A 16,041-nucleotide genomic window follows, 5' to 3' on the forward strand; every position below is an offset into this window, starting at 1 on the left:
CAAGTAACTAATACTTATAGGTGTCTATAATTTTCAATTTTGATTAACAACGTTGTTGTATTGTGTTCAAGTGATTTAGCTATTATAAATAAGTGATAATTGTATATCATTACTAAATTACGGAAAGTAGGGATAAAAAGGTTTTTAAAGATGTGTGATGATAAGATTAATCATGATATTTTTTTTTTAAAATTAGTAAAATTTATTGATTCAGGATTGTAAATCAGTTTTTAATGAGATATAGTTTAGAAAGCCCTTTTTTAAATAGTGGCCACTTGGAATATGCACGGTATACATTGACATGTAAATATTTGTGAAAAATTCCGCAAAGAGGGAAATATTTAATATTTAAAATTAAGCTCGGAATAAGTGTGATTTAGTGAATAATGTTTCTTGTAAAAATATATTTACGAAAAAATTTCGCCGCTTGTCGATTGCGAGGACAAGGACCCTGCATGTATATATTTATTAAATAAAAAAAAGTAGGGTACCCCAAAAATTATGATGCAAAGTTGCACATACTATACACAGTGGTTAATAATAGGATTAGTCTTTAGTAATTGACTTGAATATAAAATGGAATAAATTTAAAATAAAAAAATTTCATCCCACTTTCTGTGAAATATTAAGCACCTCGCCGGGTTAACATGTCGCCCTGAAACCGGTTTTTAAAAAGGTTGTCCGGAAAAAGTGCAGGTATTTTTCTATTTTGCAGTTCTGACCTAAACAATGAGAGTATGGAACTACTAGTCCTAAAATTTCTTGAATAAAACATGATAAATGGATGATGCTATTGCTAGAGAACTTGTTCACTTGAGAAAGCATGTGATTCTTCTGCTTTTTGTCGATGTACTGCTTGATTCAACTTATCTACCTGTCTATATATTTATATTAAAAACAAAACAATGAAAATTTGGTTGGTAGTCGATTTGATTACCGTAATTATAGTAATATTTAAAATAATTAAAATAATTATAGTAATACTTAAAATAAAATACTCTCATAAATAGATAAGTATTCACAATCTTCTATATCTATCTATCTATATCTATACTATTATATTAAAGATGAAACACTAAAAGTTTGGTTGTTGGTGGTTGTTGGTCATTAATCACTCAATCCAGAATCGTCAGATCAAATCGATAAGAACCATTAGATTTATTCTTAAAAATTAGTAATATTTAAGAGGTATAAGGTTCGAAGCTTAGCATCAACATATTAAAATTATAAAAGAAATTAGTATTCTTTAAGAGGTATAATGTTTGAATCCTGCCGGTAATATATTAAAATTAGAATTTATAATATATAATGATAAAAACAACCGTGCATCGCACGGGTTAGATGCACGGGTTATATACTAGTACTATTATATTAAAGACGAAATAATGAAAATTTGATTGTTATTACTTAGTCGGTTTGATCATCGCAATTATAGTAATACTTAAAATAATTATAATAATACTTAAAATAAAACACTCTCATAAATAGATAAGTATTCACAATAGATAATTAAAAATATTTCTAATTCTGTGAAGTCGGGCTAAAATAAAATTATATTATCAATCCAATCTTAAATAAAAAAGAAAAGTAAACTACATATAGTTAGTTGGATTTGTAATCTCGGGCTAAAAATAAATAATAAAAACTATTGATGCTGCTAAAAATTTGGATCGGGCTAAAAAAATATAAAAATTTAAAAGAAAATTCGATGGCCGATATAATGTCCATGCACCACGCCATAGATTGGATACTGCAACCCCAAGAAACCGTAACTAAAGGCCAAAAAAGCGTTGCTAAAGGCCAAAAAAAGGCTATGGCGACGCTTTTCGGGGTTGTAATTTTAGGCGTTGCAATAGAGTTTTTTGCAACCCCGATGACACCCTGTTGCAACCCTTGGTTATCCGTTACAGAAACGTGCTATTGCAGCACCAATGGGGTTGCAATAGGTCCTGAAAAGTGTTACAGTAGAGTTTGGGCTATCAATACAATATTTGTGGCCCCATAATGGGGCCCACATGTGGGGTATCGATACAACCTTCTTGCAACGCTTTTTTGGTGTTTTTTGCAACGCTTTTTAGTATTTTTAGCAACGTTTTTTAGTGATTATTAGCAACACTATAAAGACCTATTGCAACGCTTTTATAAAAAAAATGCTAGGAACTGTTTGTAAATTAACATGCCCAAAAATAAGACCATTATCTTTAAACCAACACAATCCACAAACCATAAACATCAGTCCACCAATCATATACCACTACCTTCACCATCATCATACTACCATCCTTATATAAATAAACTTGAACCAATGAGACTACATTTTACCTTTTGATAGGATTATTACAATACTATATGAACATTCACATGCAGCTGTTTACTAATGCTATGAAATTACGTGGTGTTTGTTGGCCGTTATTTGACAATGATTCTTCTTCCGTGTGGTTGTTTCTCTCCATGGTGAGCCACATTCATATTTTCTTGAATTCCAGTATAATATTTTCTGTCATACAAAAAGTTAATATCAAACCAGAATCTTCAAGTAAAGAAAGACACGTACAAGACTAGTAATCTACTACATAAAAAAGAATTAACAAGGGTCTTCATACACATCTTGTATCGCCCAAGGTACCATAGCAGACACTACAACACATAAAAAGTTTCCAAGTCAATGTTTAGAGGACTAGAAAAATAGTTCTTATCAATTAGAAAATGCAAACCAGGAGGAAAAAGACACCGGGGGCACTTTCCAAAATCTATTATGTTGATCAAAGTAGAATCGACAACATAAACTGTCATATCTAAGTCAACTGTAACGTCAATGTTCTGCCGTTCAATGTTAATGGTTGGTGGTGAAGATATTGAAATATTCAACTTCATGTCATCATTCGAAAATTTCTTGTACAGCTGAGGAATGGCATGTTTCCAACCAGCAGTATTTAACAAAAAATGTTCAGGCAGTTGATCGACAACCCACCGCATCATATCTGCCTGAAATGAAAAAAAATTAAATCAACCCCGATTTCATATAACTACTAATTGTGAAGCAAATATAAGAAGACCATCGCTATACACTTGTGAAACACACTCTTCAGCCATGGATCATTCAACAGGAGATGGACCAGGTAGGTGGAACCACCCTGTGCGTTGTACGTGAGTACCCTGTGCGTTGTATGTGAGTACCATAACATGTAAATATTTTGTTGTGCAATCCTAGATCTTTAATCTGATAGACACTATACTATATTACAGAGGTTACTAACTTATTATTATTATAAGGCAGAGAGGAGATATGTACATATGAAATAAGACTCAATTGGTGAAACACTAGAACTAACAAGAATGAAATCATGCTAGTAGAATGTATGATGTATCATTGCAGTTGAATTTTTTTTATATACTTTCAATCAAAATCCACATAAAATAAATAATTTTGCACCCTCCTACCTTTCTATTTTTTTGCCCCTTTTCTCTATACCGAGACCAGAAATATAATACCATGCATTTTTGTATAATATATCAGCATTGAGTTACTCTTAGTAGAATACTCCATATTCTTTCGATGTTAAAGGTACTAAATTCATAGTGAAGGTCTAAAGGATAGGATCTTACTTCAAAATAAACCGACACAGCTGAGTCAAGGACTTTTTCATGCAATGATATCCAAATCATCTTATTCAGACCCTCACAAGAATTTGAATCGTCTTTTGCTTCTCTCTGAAGGCTGGAAATCACAGTTTCATCATTTGCGGTGAGAAGTCCATCAATCTCAAGTTCAAATGAAGAATCACTAAACACAAGGTCATTCACCAATGTGACGTTAATTGCAGCGACGTTGTCTACTGGAATTTCTTTTGGAACTGACTCTAAAAAAGAATCAACATATATGATCCCATCTTTGATTTTATTAGAGACAACATCTTCAACTGACGAGATAATATCTTCGTTAAAAGCATCTGCTACCCTGGGAAGCCTAATGGAGGATTAACTGCAGGAGATTGTAGGCAATCTATATTAAAAATAGTAAACATGGTATACCTTATATATTAAGGACAGACAACGAATGAAAAGGAGAAAGTTAGAAAGTCGAAAGATGCTTCTACATAGTTGCAACTTAACTATGTACAAGACTTAGAAATTTACTATTCTACTTTAAAAAGAAAACCGATATCGATAGCGCATTGTTCACTTTGAAAAAGAGATGAATAAAAGTAATGCAAGATTTCAAAACATAATCTTTTTACTTCAGGTAGCAAATCAATATCCATATTCTGAAATAACCTCTATGTTTTCAATATACAAAATGGTGATGCTCCTCATGTCATATACGATCAGCAGGTAAGTCTTTTTTATCACAATTAGATGCATGCTCTTGCAATTACTTAACAGTCCTCAAAACTTTTCTGTCCACTTATTTACGATAAAAATGAAAAAGTTATACAGAAATACTAGAATCTTCAAATTTATGTTGCTAAAGTTTCACTTTTATAGCCTGTCAGAGCACTTTCATTACGTTAGCTGAATTCCTGTATAAAGATTTTAAGTTGTTATGTAGATCAAGAGTTGTAATAGAAGGTTGTATGTAGAACTTCCATATTTTAAGAGAACTCACAAGAAGTTCAGATAAAACAAGCAGGTAAAATAGTTTTAATACAACAACAACTGATGACAAGGTTACTCAGTACAAGTTCTTTGAGTTCGGATAACTATTTATACTAAAAGACAACAAGCAGGAAAAATACTTTTAATGCATAAGCAACATATGACAAGGTTAATCGATATAGGTTGTCCGAGTTCACATAATTTAATTTACACTACAATACAGCAAGCAAGAGACATACATATAAAAAGCATATTGTACAACAGCAACTTATATACTCGACTAATTAAAGATCCAATAAATCAAATCTTGCCTTCCGAAGGATGTTCAAATTCGGAATCCACAATGGCTCGGAGAAGCTCCGGCTTCAACAAGAAGTCTCTGAATCCTGAGCTGTGAATACCAACATAACCTCTACACAAACAAAACAATAAACAATTCAACATAAGCAATAATTCAAATTCAAAGCACTTAATATAAGTAAACATATATAAAGCAAGTTACAAATTTTACTTTTTGACGGCGTCACCGCTGGCCTTAGCAGTGGCAGAGTCAGGGGCTTTCTCGTCTTCTTCCTCGTAATCGATGAGCTCTTCTTCGTTCCCACCATGACAACCAGATCCTCAATCAAGTCAAACAAATCTCCAACTAAAAGTAAGAAAAAAACAGATAAAAGAAATTAGGGTTTTCAGTTCAAAAAATCCCCAATTTAAAACTTAATTGAAATTATTATCCAAGTTTACACTTGAAGTTTTTATCTTGCCCACATACTTATTCGAAAAAATCGAATTGAGCATCTACTCAAACGAATCGAGTGAGTGAGAGTCGAGTTTCGACAAATCGAATAGAGTTGAACATGGCGGAGGGGAGTGGAACATAAGTGCAATTTGTGGTAAGTAGAGCAGAGGTGAGTGGTTGTGCAGGTGATTTATTATAGTGAGAGACGAGAGAGAGATGGAGGGTTTCAGATGAGGGTGTGAGTGAGAGATGAGAGAGAGAAATTTGTGAGAGAAGAGAGAGAGATGAGAGTTAATTTAGTTTTTCTGAAGAATAGGGGGAAATAATTGGTATCAAAGAGGGAAATTTCAACAACTTTGATCAAGGGGGAAATAAAAATAGAATGAATATTTGTCTTTTACACTTATATGAAAATACCTTACTTAATTTAAATTTAAATTCAATATATTTATTTAAAATTATTTTATATATTGAAAATGTTTAATTGTGAAAAAAGATTGTTTTTGATATTTATTTAAATGTACTTTATTTAAAACTCAGTTATTTATTTATTTATATATATTTATATTTATTTATTATTTTGAATAATAAATAAATTCAACTATGTATATTGTAAATCAATCCACTAATGACTTGATAAGTTTTTAAACTTTCAATTACACTAATATTATTATTTTTGAAAAATAAATAAAATATGTATTTCAAATATAACTACACTAATTAATATTGTATTCAATATTTCTTTATAAAAAATGAAGAAATTCAAAAATATAAAAATATTGTAAATAAATATCCACTAGTGACTTGTTAAGTTTTATAAAGCATTCAATTTATCATTATAATATTTTAAATCACGGCACTAATATTATTAACTTCTAAAAATAAATAAAATATATATTTCAATTACTATTTCATTTCTATGTAAAAAATTACTAATTAGTTAAATTCAAAGAAATCATCTTTAATTATATATGTCATTTTGATAACACATTTTGACTCTACCACAACATCAAAAAGGAGGGGTTGCGGTAAACATTGGTTTTGAAGGCTACTATTACACTTTTCTTTGCAACCCCACTGTGAAGGGTTGCAGAATCCAATCTATGGCGTAGTGATGATAAAACACAATAATATATTAACCGTTCGATTTAAAAAAATATTTACCCAGACTAAAATAAAATTAAATAAAAAATTAAATATAATTAGCTGAATTTGGTTGATATAGCGGACATGAGGCTAAAATAAAGAACTGTTGACTCATGTTAAAATAAACAAATTATACTACCAATCTGACAAAAAAATATTATTGAACCAGCTAACACAAAATAAATATTTAAAAGTTAATTTGGTGGTCGATATAATGTCATGAGGCTAAAACAAAATAAAATATATTATTTATTTATTTTAAATAAAATAATATTCACCCAGGGATAAAATAAAATTAAAAACAAACGATATAACTAGGGATCCGGTTGATATAACGGGCCAAATGGTTAAAATAAAATAATATATATTATTGATATACGCTAAAACCAAAACTAAATTCGAATTAAAATATTTTTATAATACTAATCGGGTTTAAATAAAATTAAAGTTTATCTAACTAGCTGGCATGTATAAGTGTAGTTTTAGAAAAGTGGGATAACTGTGTATCTGACCCTAGGGGTGAGCAGAAAAAACCGAAACCGAAAAATTAACCGAAAAAAACCGATAAACCAAACCGAAAAAAACAAAACCGCTAAAAAACCTGAAGAAAACCGAACCGACAAGAACCGAATTAGCGGTTCGGTTTCAGTTACGGTTTTCAATCAAAACCGAACCGAAATTAACCGCACCGCTATATTATATATATATATAATATTATGTATAGATACATGTATATATTATCATAGCCCAGTTCTAATATTTTGTTAATTAAATATTTACTCAACATTAGTATGATAAGTTGTATAATATAATACCATAAATTAATTAAGATTAATATGTAAATACTTTTAAATCATAATTTTTTAATATATATATAATCAATTTATCATATATTTTGATATATACTCTTTTTTCATTGTTGTGATCATATATTTTTATCATATTTCGTATTTATTATTTAACATAATATGATTTATACATTCAAAAAATAACTTTATGAAATATATAAATTTAATTTAATGAATTCTAAAGTGACACATCTTTGGTGATTAATGTAATATTATCATTTAACTTGATGTTATTTTTTTATCCAACAAATTACCAACAAAAAATCATACAAATAAAAAATGTATAAAAAAACCGAATAAAAACCAAAACCAATGAATGGTTAACCGAAACCGAAAAACCATTTTAAGCGGTTTGGTGGCGGTTAATAGTAATTAACCGAACCGAACCGCATGTATTGGTTTGGCTACGGTTAATGCTAAAAACCGCACCAAACCGCACCATGCACACCCCTACCTGACCCTAATGACCGAAATTAACTCTAGCCGAATATTAAAAGTTTGATAGTAGATTTGTGGGTTCAATGTTTGGGTTTATATAATTACAAATTATTTTCAATGTTAATAATATTTATACTACTTTAATAAAACGAAATACAGATGATTTTTTAGTTTGTATAAAAGCGTCAAACTAAAATAAATCAATATATATTATTAATCTGAGCTAAAAAATTTATACAATTGATTCATGATAAATCAAAATTAAAATAGGTATTTTTATCCGAGGTAACATAAATTTTTTATCATTAATACATAATTTTTTTACCATTTACGCGTACTTAAACAATTTAAACTAAACTAAATATAAATATAATTAATTGGATTTGATCGATATAACAAACTAAATATAATTCGTATATCAGTTTCAAAAAAAATATAATTAATATATAATTGATTTGGGTTAAAATTTATCTTTTATTTTAAATATAATTATCTTTTGTAAACACACATATAAATATTAATAAAATTATATTTTTTTAATCATTTTATTTTTTAAAACTAAAATGTCAATCACTTATACACATGTATATTTATAATTGTTATCAAATCATATATTTAAAAGTTTCAAATAAATAATTTTTTTTTATTTTAAAATTGTCATTTGAATTTAAGGTTCAAAAAATTAAATAATATTGAAAACAATAATGCACGAGTTTAGGATAATCTATACTATTATATTAAAGATAAAACATTAAAAGTTTGGTTGTTGGTTGTTGGTCGTTCTATTATATTTAAAATAGTCGCCTATCAATTCTATTATATTTAAAATGTGACACTTATATTATGACACTTCATACTATATTTAAAACATGACACCTAAAATTGATCACCTATCAATTCAATTATATTTCAAACAGGACACTTATATTATTGTTATCAATCTTGTACGATAAAGACATCATTATATATATTGAATATATAACTAATTCACAAGAACATTGCTAATTCTTAAATCACATAAGCATATAAGAATTAACAATTAAATTAGGAGAAGGGTTTGAGAAAACAAACAGAGATTGGATTTAATCTCGAGTCTAGAAAACTGTCTCCTTAAAGCAGTTTCACCCCACACCATCCGTGTTTAGCGACCTGCTTCCCAGGATAAAACGAGATACTAGTATAATCGATAGATCGAATATACTCTCAGCGAACTTGAACTGAGCCCGAGAACTATCACCAGAATATTGGAAAAATTTAAGACTAAAGAGACCGAGAATGAAAGAGATGACTCTTATTTCCTCGACTTAATAAAACTGGAGCCCTAAGACTCTATTTATAAAAAGAGGCTTGAAAGGACTTGTTTTTCTTTTCGATGTGGTACATGGTATTTATAAGAAAAACTAAGGAATAGGTTTGTGCTACTCTCGATGTGGTACAAAACCACTTTTCATATTAAAAGGTAAAACTTTGGAACATCAGTTCTCATTCACCTTTTACTCATTTTGAGCGTGTAAATATGCGTTGGAATCCCCTTGAAGAGGAGAATACGTTCCAATAAATATACACCACTAACACATAATGTGTCTCACTCATATAGAGTCTCAAAATGATTCACAACTTATTCTAAAATACTAAGTTTGTCCAACAATCCCCCACAAATGAGATTGATGGTCCAGTAGCACGCACCACATAGACAGACAGACGCGGAGCTTGACTTGGTGATAGTTCCGGCGGTCAGATATAGCATACGATAGGTAGAGAATGCTCCTTGAACCTTCGCTCAAATAAGTATATCGACTTTACTGGTAGACAGTATGACGCGATGTCCTTGAACTGTTCGACCATTTATGTAAACGATGACATACTCATCACTATATCTTTCCTGACTCATTCAGTTCTCATGATTATGTCCATTTTAGCCCTGGAACATCGTCCTGGTTCTGCAAGAGTTTCTAAAGAATTATGCCTCGCAATTCTCCTTTGAAGCGGCCATACTTCTCTCTTACATAGGTGATCTTTATCTTATAGAGTAACCCGCGTTTACTCAACCGAATATTATGTATTCAAACTTGAAATGCTTGTATTCGTCAAAGATCATTAAAAGCATAAAGCTTAACCTCGTACCTTACGGGTCTCACTGTTTCATCATCATAGAAATAGGCCAGGGGTTACCCCCACAGTGATTTGGTCATCATGATTTAGTTGTCCCATTGAACCAAGTTCTTGGGATCTCCAGTCAGCAAGGTTGGGTGTCCACCATGACGCCGTTAAGCAATAGGCAAGGCTCATTCCTCTCGATGATTTGACAACTATCTCTCGGTCTAACTAGATTCCCTTGGCTTAAACAGATTCGATCAGTTTAACCATCTGGTTAATGGATCCAAACATTATCATTTGACTTTACATAGTTAATCATGATAATTCTCGTTGAGAATAGTTGTTTAATGGTATTATGTCCTCATCATAGATGTGAGACATACCATTTCATACACAATAGTGTGATCTCCCAATTTGCATATTGATTACACGATATATGCATATTGAAGACACATTTTCCTTGTCATTTAGGAATATCCTTACAAAGTGGCTACTCAGCCTTTTAACTACATTTAATTTATGCACCAGACTCATATTCCATCATGAATCGAGCTAAGTTTAGGATTTCCATGACACGGCTGTTAAGTGTGAAATGTATTCTCGAATGACTTTTAAGTTCTTAAAGTCAAATATCTAATTTACATACTATATTCACATAGTACAATTAGATATCTTTCGTATTGCAGTCCAAGCTCACGAGCACATATCATACACCTTAAATCTCATTGTAATCACTTCCAAGTGACCAATTTCCATTGTACTCGTGCATCTACCCAGTTTACCAACTGTGTAGCCTATGTCTAATTTTGTACAATTTTAAAAAGTACAACAGACTTGCAATCCTTCTTGAGAGATCCTTGTTCATCTACGCTTGGATAAATATAAATCCATTCTAGCTATGACAACTTTAGCTTCGTTGATCTCTTCAAAATTCACATCACCAACATGTGACATGTATCATCTAAAACTTTTAAAGTCACGAAGATTGTAATCTTCAAATCAAAACTTTTCAATCTCATCAAGATTTTCAGAGATGATCCTCTTGTCATTACTTCTCGTAATGATCAGATCACTCACATGCAATCAATTATGACTTGCATATCATGTGTAAATAACACATGCACACTTGTCAATTCTCTGATTTTAAATCAGTTTGACATCTCATATTGACATATTTCACATTTATGAAATAACTTTACCAGTTATTACTGGCTTCACTTGTTATTGATATTACCAGCTTTTAACGTCCCAAAAACCAGCAATTTCAGTTTGCATCATTACCGAGTTTAAGCGTCCTTAAACTGGCAATCCTTATTCACATAACAACCAATTTTGAGCATCCTCAAAATGGCAACCATGTCATTTATTTGAAGCCATTGCTTATCATAACAATATCAAATTTAATATGCCATTATTTCGTGTCAATGTTGTTTCACTCAACATGATCACCGAAAATACAGATTTTCTACTCTTGCTTAATCTAGAGCAACCTTCAGGTTCACGTAAATAGATATTTCTCCAAATATCTATTTAGAAAGACCGTCTCAATGTTCATTGATGCACTTTTAAATTTCACAATACGATAATTTTAGTATCATCTTAATGAACCTTATTCTCAAAACTCGAGAATATTTCATAAATTATATAAGGTCATCACTTTTGACTGTAATATTTTATTATCAGTCTAACCTTATACTTCCTTCAGACCCAAATATATTTTCCCAATTTGATAATTTATTTGAGTCCTAATGCTTCTATCTCGTAAGAAGATCTATATATTTTTTAAACAAGATTCTGTCAAACAGAACCACTCTCTCTATTTCTTAACATCCTTTCCCCCACAAAGGACAAAGAGAGAACATGCACAATCCATTTTCTAGTACACGTGCTAGAAAATCTTGACTTATTGACTCTCAGTGATAGTCAAATTTTCTCTTGATATATTCACTTATCAAGGAATTATACGAGAAACGCATTGCTTCTATTAAATTTACGAGTTCACCTTCAAGCAAATTATCAAGACATTCGGGACTAACAATTATCCAAGTCTTTTGCTCTCTGTAGGTTCATCCTCACATTCTTCCAATAACTCGTAAGTTCATTTAGATGACTTTTAATTACAGATCTACCAGGATCTACTAGCTTATCACATAAGCATTCCTAAACTCTGTAATAGTATTCTTACGAATCTCAAAAATTAGATTCATATATTGGATATTATTAGACTCAACCATTGTCTATGTATCCATCCAAGATATCTCAATTGATTTTGGATCTCATGCTACCAACAGAGGTATTGGTATCAAGTTTCGAGATACCCCCACATTTCAATTATTTTCAAGAATGTTTCATTACATTCCACTATTCATAGAAAATTCAATAATTTTCTATTCTAGATACCCCCACAATTTTAATATTTTACAGAATGTCAGAAAACATTCCAAAACTAATAGGAAATTTAATTATTTCCTTCTGTGGTATCATGTTTAAGGAATGATTAGCCCTTCGTAACTAATATCCTCAAATTCAGTGATAGTCTGGGCTGATCACAATTGTTTTGCATCTCTCTCAGAGCGCAACTCAAGCCCGCATCTACTCCATTTATTTAATGCGAGTAAGGTGCAACGACCTCATGAATATTCACGTTGCAAACAGAATTTGCCCGGTGATTATTCATCATCAAATTTATTCACTACCATCTTAATTATCTATATTAAGTTGGATTTACCCTTGAGTTTATAGAGCACACATCTCTCTATTTAGCTTCAATATTGACTCGACTGCGAGTACGAATGACAAATGTTTTACTATCAAACCAGACAGTAAACACGTATCGTGTCACTACCTCTCATCTGAGCAGGTTTTACGTCATTCATTAAAACCTATAAGATTTTAATATCATGTTTAAAGAACTTCCCGTGGTTCTTATCATTAAAAATTCAATTACTAAATTTCTCTAAAATATTTACATGGTTCACACGAACCTACATTTCTGGCTCACCTACTGGTACAACCAGAAAAGGCCAAAGGAAGAACGTAAATCTTCAATAAACCCACATTCAGTGATCCTTGATCAACTGATGCGTTAGGGTTAACAACTTTTCGGATTATCTCCGAAGTTCAGCATAAATACTGATATCAATATTCGCCGTATTAAGTATCACATGGATCACTATAATAGGCTCGTGTGTCACTGCCGCAGCAGACCGACACCAACACGTGAAATTACTATTTAACTGGAGAAAAAATCCAACTAGAAAAATATAATTTATGTGCCGACCCATAACCTGTACTCCAGGCCCATTAGGTTTTTAATGTGGAGAATCCTGAGCAATTGTAAATCTGGTTCACTTCAGATGCACAACTCGTCACATTGTTTAACAACAAACATATCACTGCATTCTATCCAGTGCAGCACAAGTAAAAATACTAGAACAAATTTTTCCAGTCAAACTAAGGTTAACTAACGAGACACGTTACATAATAAAGCAACTTATGCCTCCTTTAATTGTAATATCCGGGATATATCGTGTAATTATTTTTGCTATTATATAATTATTATGTGTTCAGTATCTATTCTGTGAGCTAATTGTTAAGTGTTATCTGTACTTGAATATTCAAAAATAATATTAATTGAGTATTTTAATTTTTATATGTCTAAAATAAAATATAGATAATTGTCATATCTTCCTAATTATTTTTATGTTGGTTTATGGATTTATAAGAATCATATGAAATTTCTAAAATCTTTTTCCGGGTAATTAAAATCTATTTTATAAAAACGGGAACCAACCGACGTCACCCGTTATTACGTTTTTGAAACCTGAAACTCTTTCGAGAACTCCTTCCTAACCTAATTGTAATATTCCGAGCATATTCCATGTTTCGACTTTTTCGATCCGGCGTACGGGTTGTCCTGCGCGGGTCCCGGCGCAACATTTTCGATACAATATTCGTTTCGGTAAATCAATGAAACCCGTATTTTCGATAAACGGGAGCTTTTTATTAAACTATCCCAATTATCACTTCGTAATACGTGTAACCAGGCGCTGAGACCAAGACCGCAGTACAAATTGTACTGATTTGGATAATTATCCCGAAAACCGATACCGTTTGGATCAGTCTTTACAAATAAACGTACCGTTTTATATCCGGAATGATCCAACGGGATACTAATTTTTCGTAAATATAAATAGCCTTTTACCGTATTTTATTTCGTATCAAAATCATTTGCAGACAGATAATTATATAATTTTCAGAGAAAAGCCCTAATTACATAAACTGTTCTAAGAATTAAACAGCAAAACGAAGGCGTTACCGATCTCTGTTTTCAAAGCTTGGGTAACCAAAACGAAGGATTTGAAGTGTTCTATCAGATTCTGAGCTTTGTTTCACTGCAGAAATCAAGGTTATTTTTCTAAAAATTTATTTATTTTCGAATTTATTTTATTAAAAATATGAATTTTTGTTCGGAAGATTGTTAGTATGATTTGATGATTGCATGTTGTAGAGCTTGTTTTCCTGATGATTTTCATATGTCATACGTCTGATTTGGAGTTCAATAACATGCTCAAAAGTGGGTTTAATTTTCGAATTTCAAAATTAGGGTTTATAACCCGTATGAATGTTCTTAATTAAAATTTGGGGGTTTCTTATTCCGTGATAGATTGATGTTGTGTTATAGTGGGTTGTATTCTCTGTGAAATTTGCAATCTAGTCGTATAAGTTTTATGAACCAACGAGGTCTGTAGAGAAGGGAGTTGTGTTTTGAAGTTTTCCGATGTTCGCCGGAAACTGGAAAACTTCACGGCCAAATTCCGGTCAACTCAGGGATTGTTAGGATGAATTGATTGCATGGTTGTGTTCCTGGTGTTGTGTAGATGTGATCTGGAGGTGTTGGTGAGGTGAGGACGCCGGGAACGTGTTCTCCGGCGAACCCGACTGTTTTCCGGCGAAGGGCTGGAAAATTACAGTTTAGTACCCCAACTTTTGAAAACGATGCAGTTAGGTCCCTGAAGTTTCCAGACTTTGCAAATTTAGGATTCCTGTTTATAAAATGTTTAAAAATCATATTTTCTATTTATTTTTATTATAAAAATTCATTTTTAAATTCTGAAAATTCTAAAAATTATTATTTTAATTCTGAAAATTATTTTTAATTCACAAATAAATCTAAATTAATTAGTTAATTAATTTCAGTTAATTTATAATTGATTAATTGGTCAATTAATTCAAAAATTAATTGATTAATTGATTTAATTAATTAATTGATTTTAATTAATTATTTAATTAGATTTAATTATTTAAAAATGATTTAAAAATTCTGAAAAATAGTTTCGAGCTTTAAAATATTATTCTAAATTATTTCCAAGGCTCGAGAATTATTCTAACATTATTTCGGAGTCAGAATGGGCCAACCGAACCCTGTTTATTAACCCGAAATTGATCCAACGACCCGTTTTAATTTTGAAAAATATTTTAAAAATCATTTTAAATACCAGAAAGCCTATTTATGACCCGAGACTTCTTTATAAATAATATATCATTGATTATGTGATGTATTATGTGCTATATGTGACTTGTTAATTGACTATCGGTCTATATATTCGGTGTTTACTTGATTATTGCATAACTTTCAATCCGTTAATCGGATTTGGGTAAAACGAAGGGTAGATAGAAGTATGTGTTGAATAGAATTCCATGAGTAAATTATTGATAGATGCTTATGATATGTGAGCAGAAGAGGCAAGACGTAACAAAGGGAAATAGATAGTTGAAGAGTAAGACGGTTGTGATTGGAAACGAGTGCAGTGTAGTAAGCTAATATCAGGCAAGTGTTCTAAACTTTCTCGAGATATTGTAGTACTTGATAACCCTGTTATATTGCAAGTGCTTTGAAGCACAGAAACCTAAATCCCGATTTCAGTTATTATTCTTGAGCCATGAATCATATTTTTTCTAATCCATTGATTATTGTATACCCTAACAAGAATCACAAATCTACAATACTACTCCACAAATACATACAATTTAAATACCAAACACTGAAATGAACTATTATATACTCAACCCATGGTATCTTATACTTGGAAAGACCAAATCCTTGAAACCTTGAAATGTTGATTCCTTTGTTATCCAATTCTTTCATTACCCAGCATCCAAGCTTTTAAATTGCCGTAT

General features: G+C 31.1%; 1 protein-coding gene across 1 annotated transcript; it reads right to left on the reverse strand.

Moving 5' to 3' along the window:
• Positions 1-2,637: 2,637 nt before the first annotated feature.
• LOC141659963 (putative BPI/LBP family protein At1g04970) lies at positions 2,638-4,176 on the reverse strand. The gene is made up of 3 exons (XM_074466911.1): positions 4,160-4,176; positions 3,607-3,967; positions 2,638-2,985 (listed from the first exon to the last, which is right to left on the reverse strand). The coding sequence occupies exons 1-3, from the start codon at positions 4,174-4,176 to the stop codon at positions 2,638-2,640; spliced, it is 726 nt and encodes a 241-aa protein (XP_074323012.1).
• Between the last annotated feature and the right edge of the window lie 11,865 nt (positions 4,177-16,041).

This window comes from Apium graveolens, chromosome 5 (assembly GCF_009905375.1).
Source record: "Apium graveolens cultivar Ventura chromosome 5, ASM990537v1, whole genome shotgun sequence".
In the NCBI taxonomy this organism is placed as follows: domain Eukaryota; kingdom Viridiplantae; phylum Streptophyta; class Magnoliopsida; order Apiales; family Apiaceae; genus Apium; species Apium graveolens.

Coding starts and splice junctions, on each gene's coding strand:
- LOC141659963 (XM_074466911.1), bottom strand. Junction 2,986..3,606: donor CTGTGTCGGTTTATTTTGAA/GTAAGATCCTAT, acceptor TTTTCATTTCAG/GCAGATATGATGCGGTGGGT.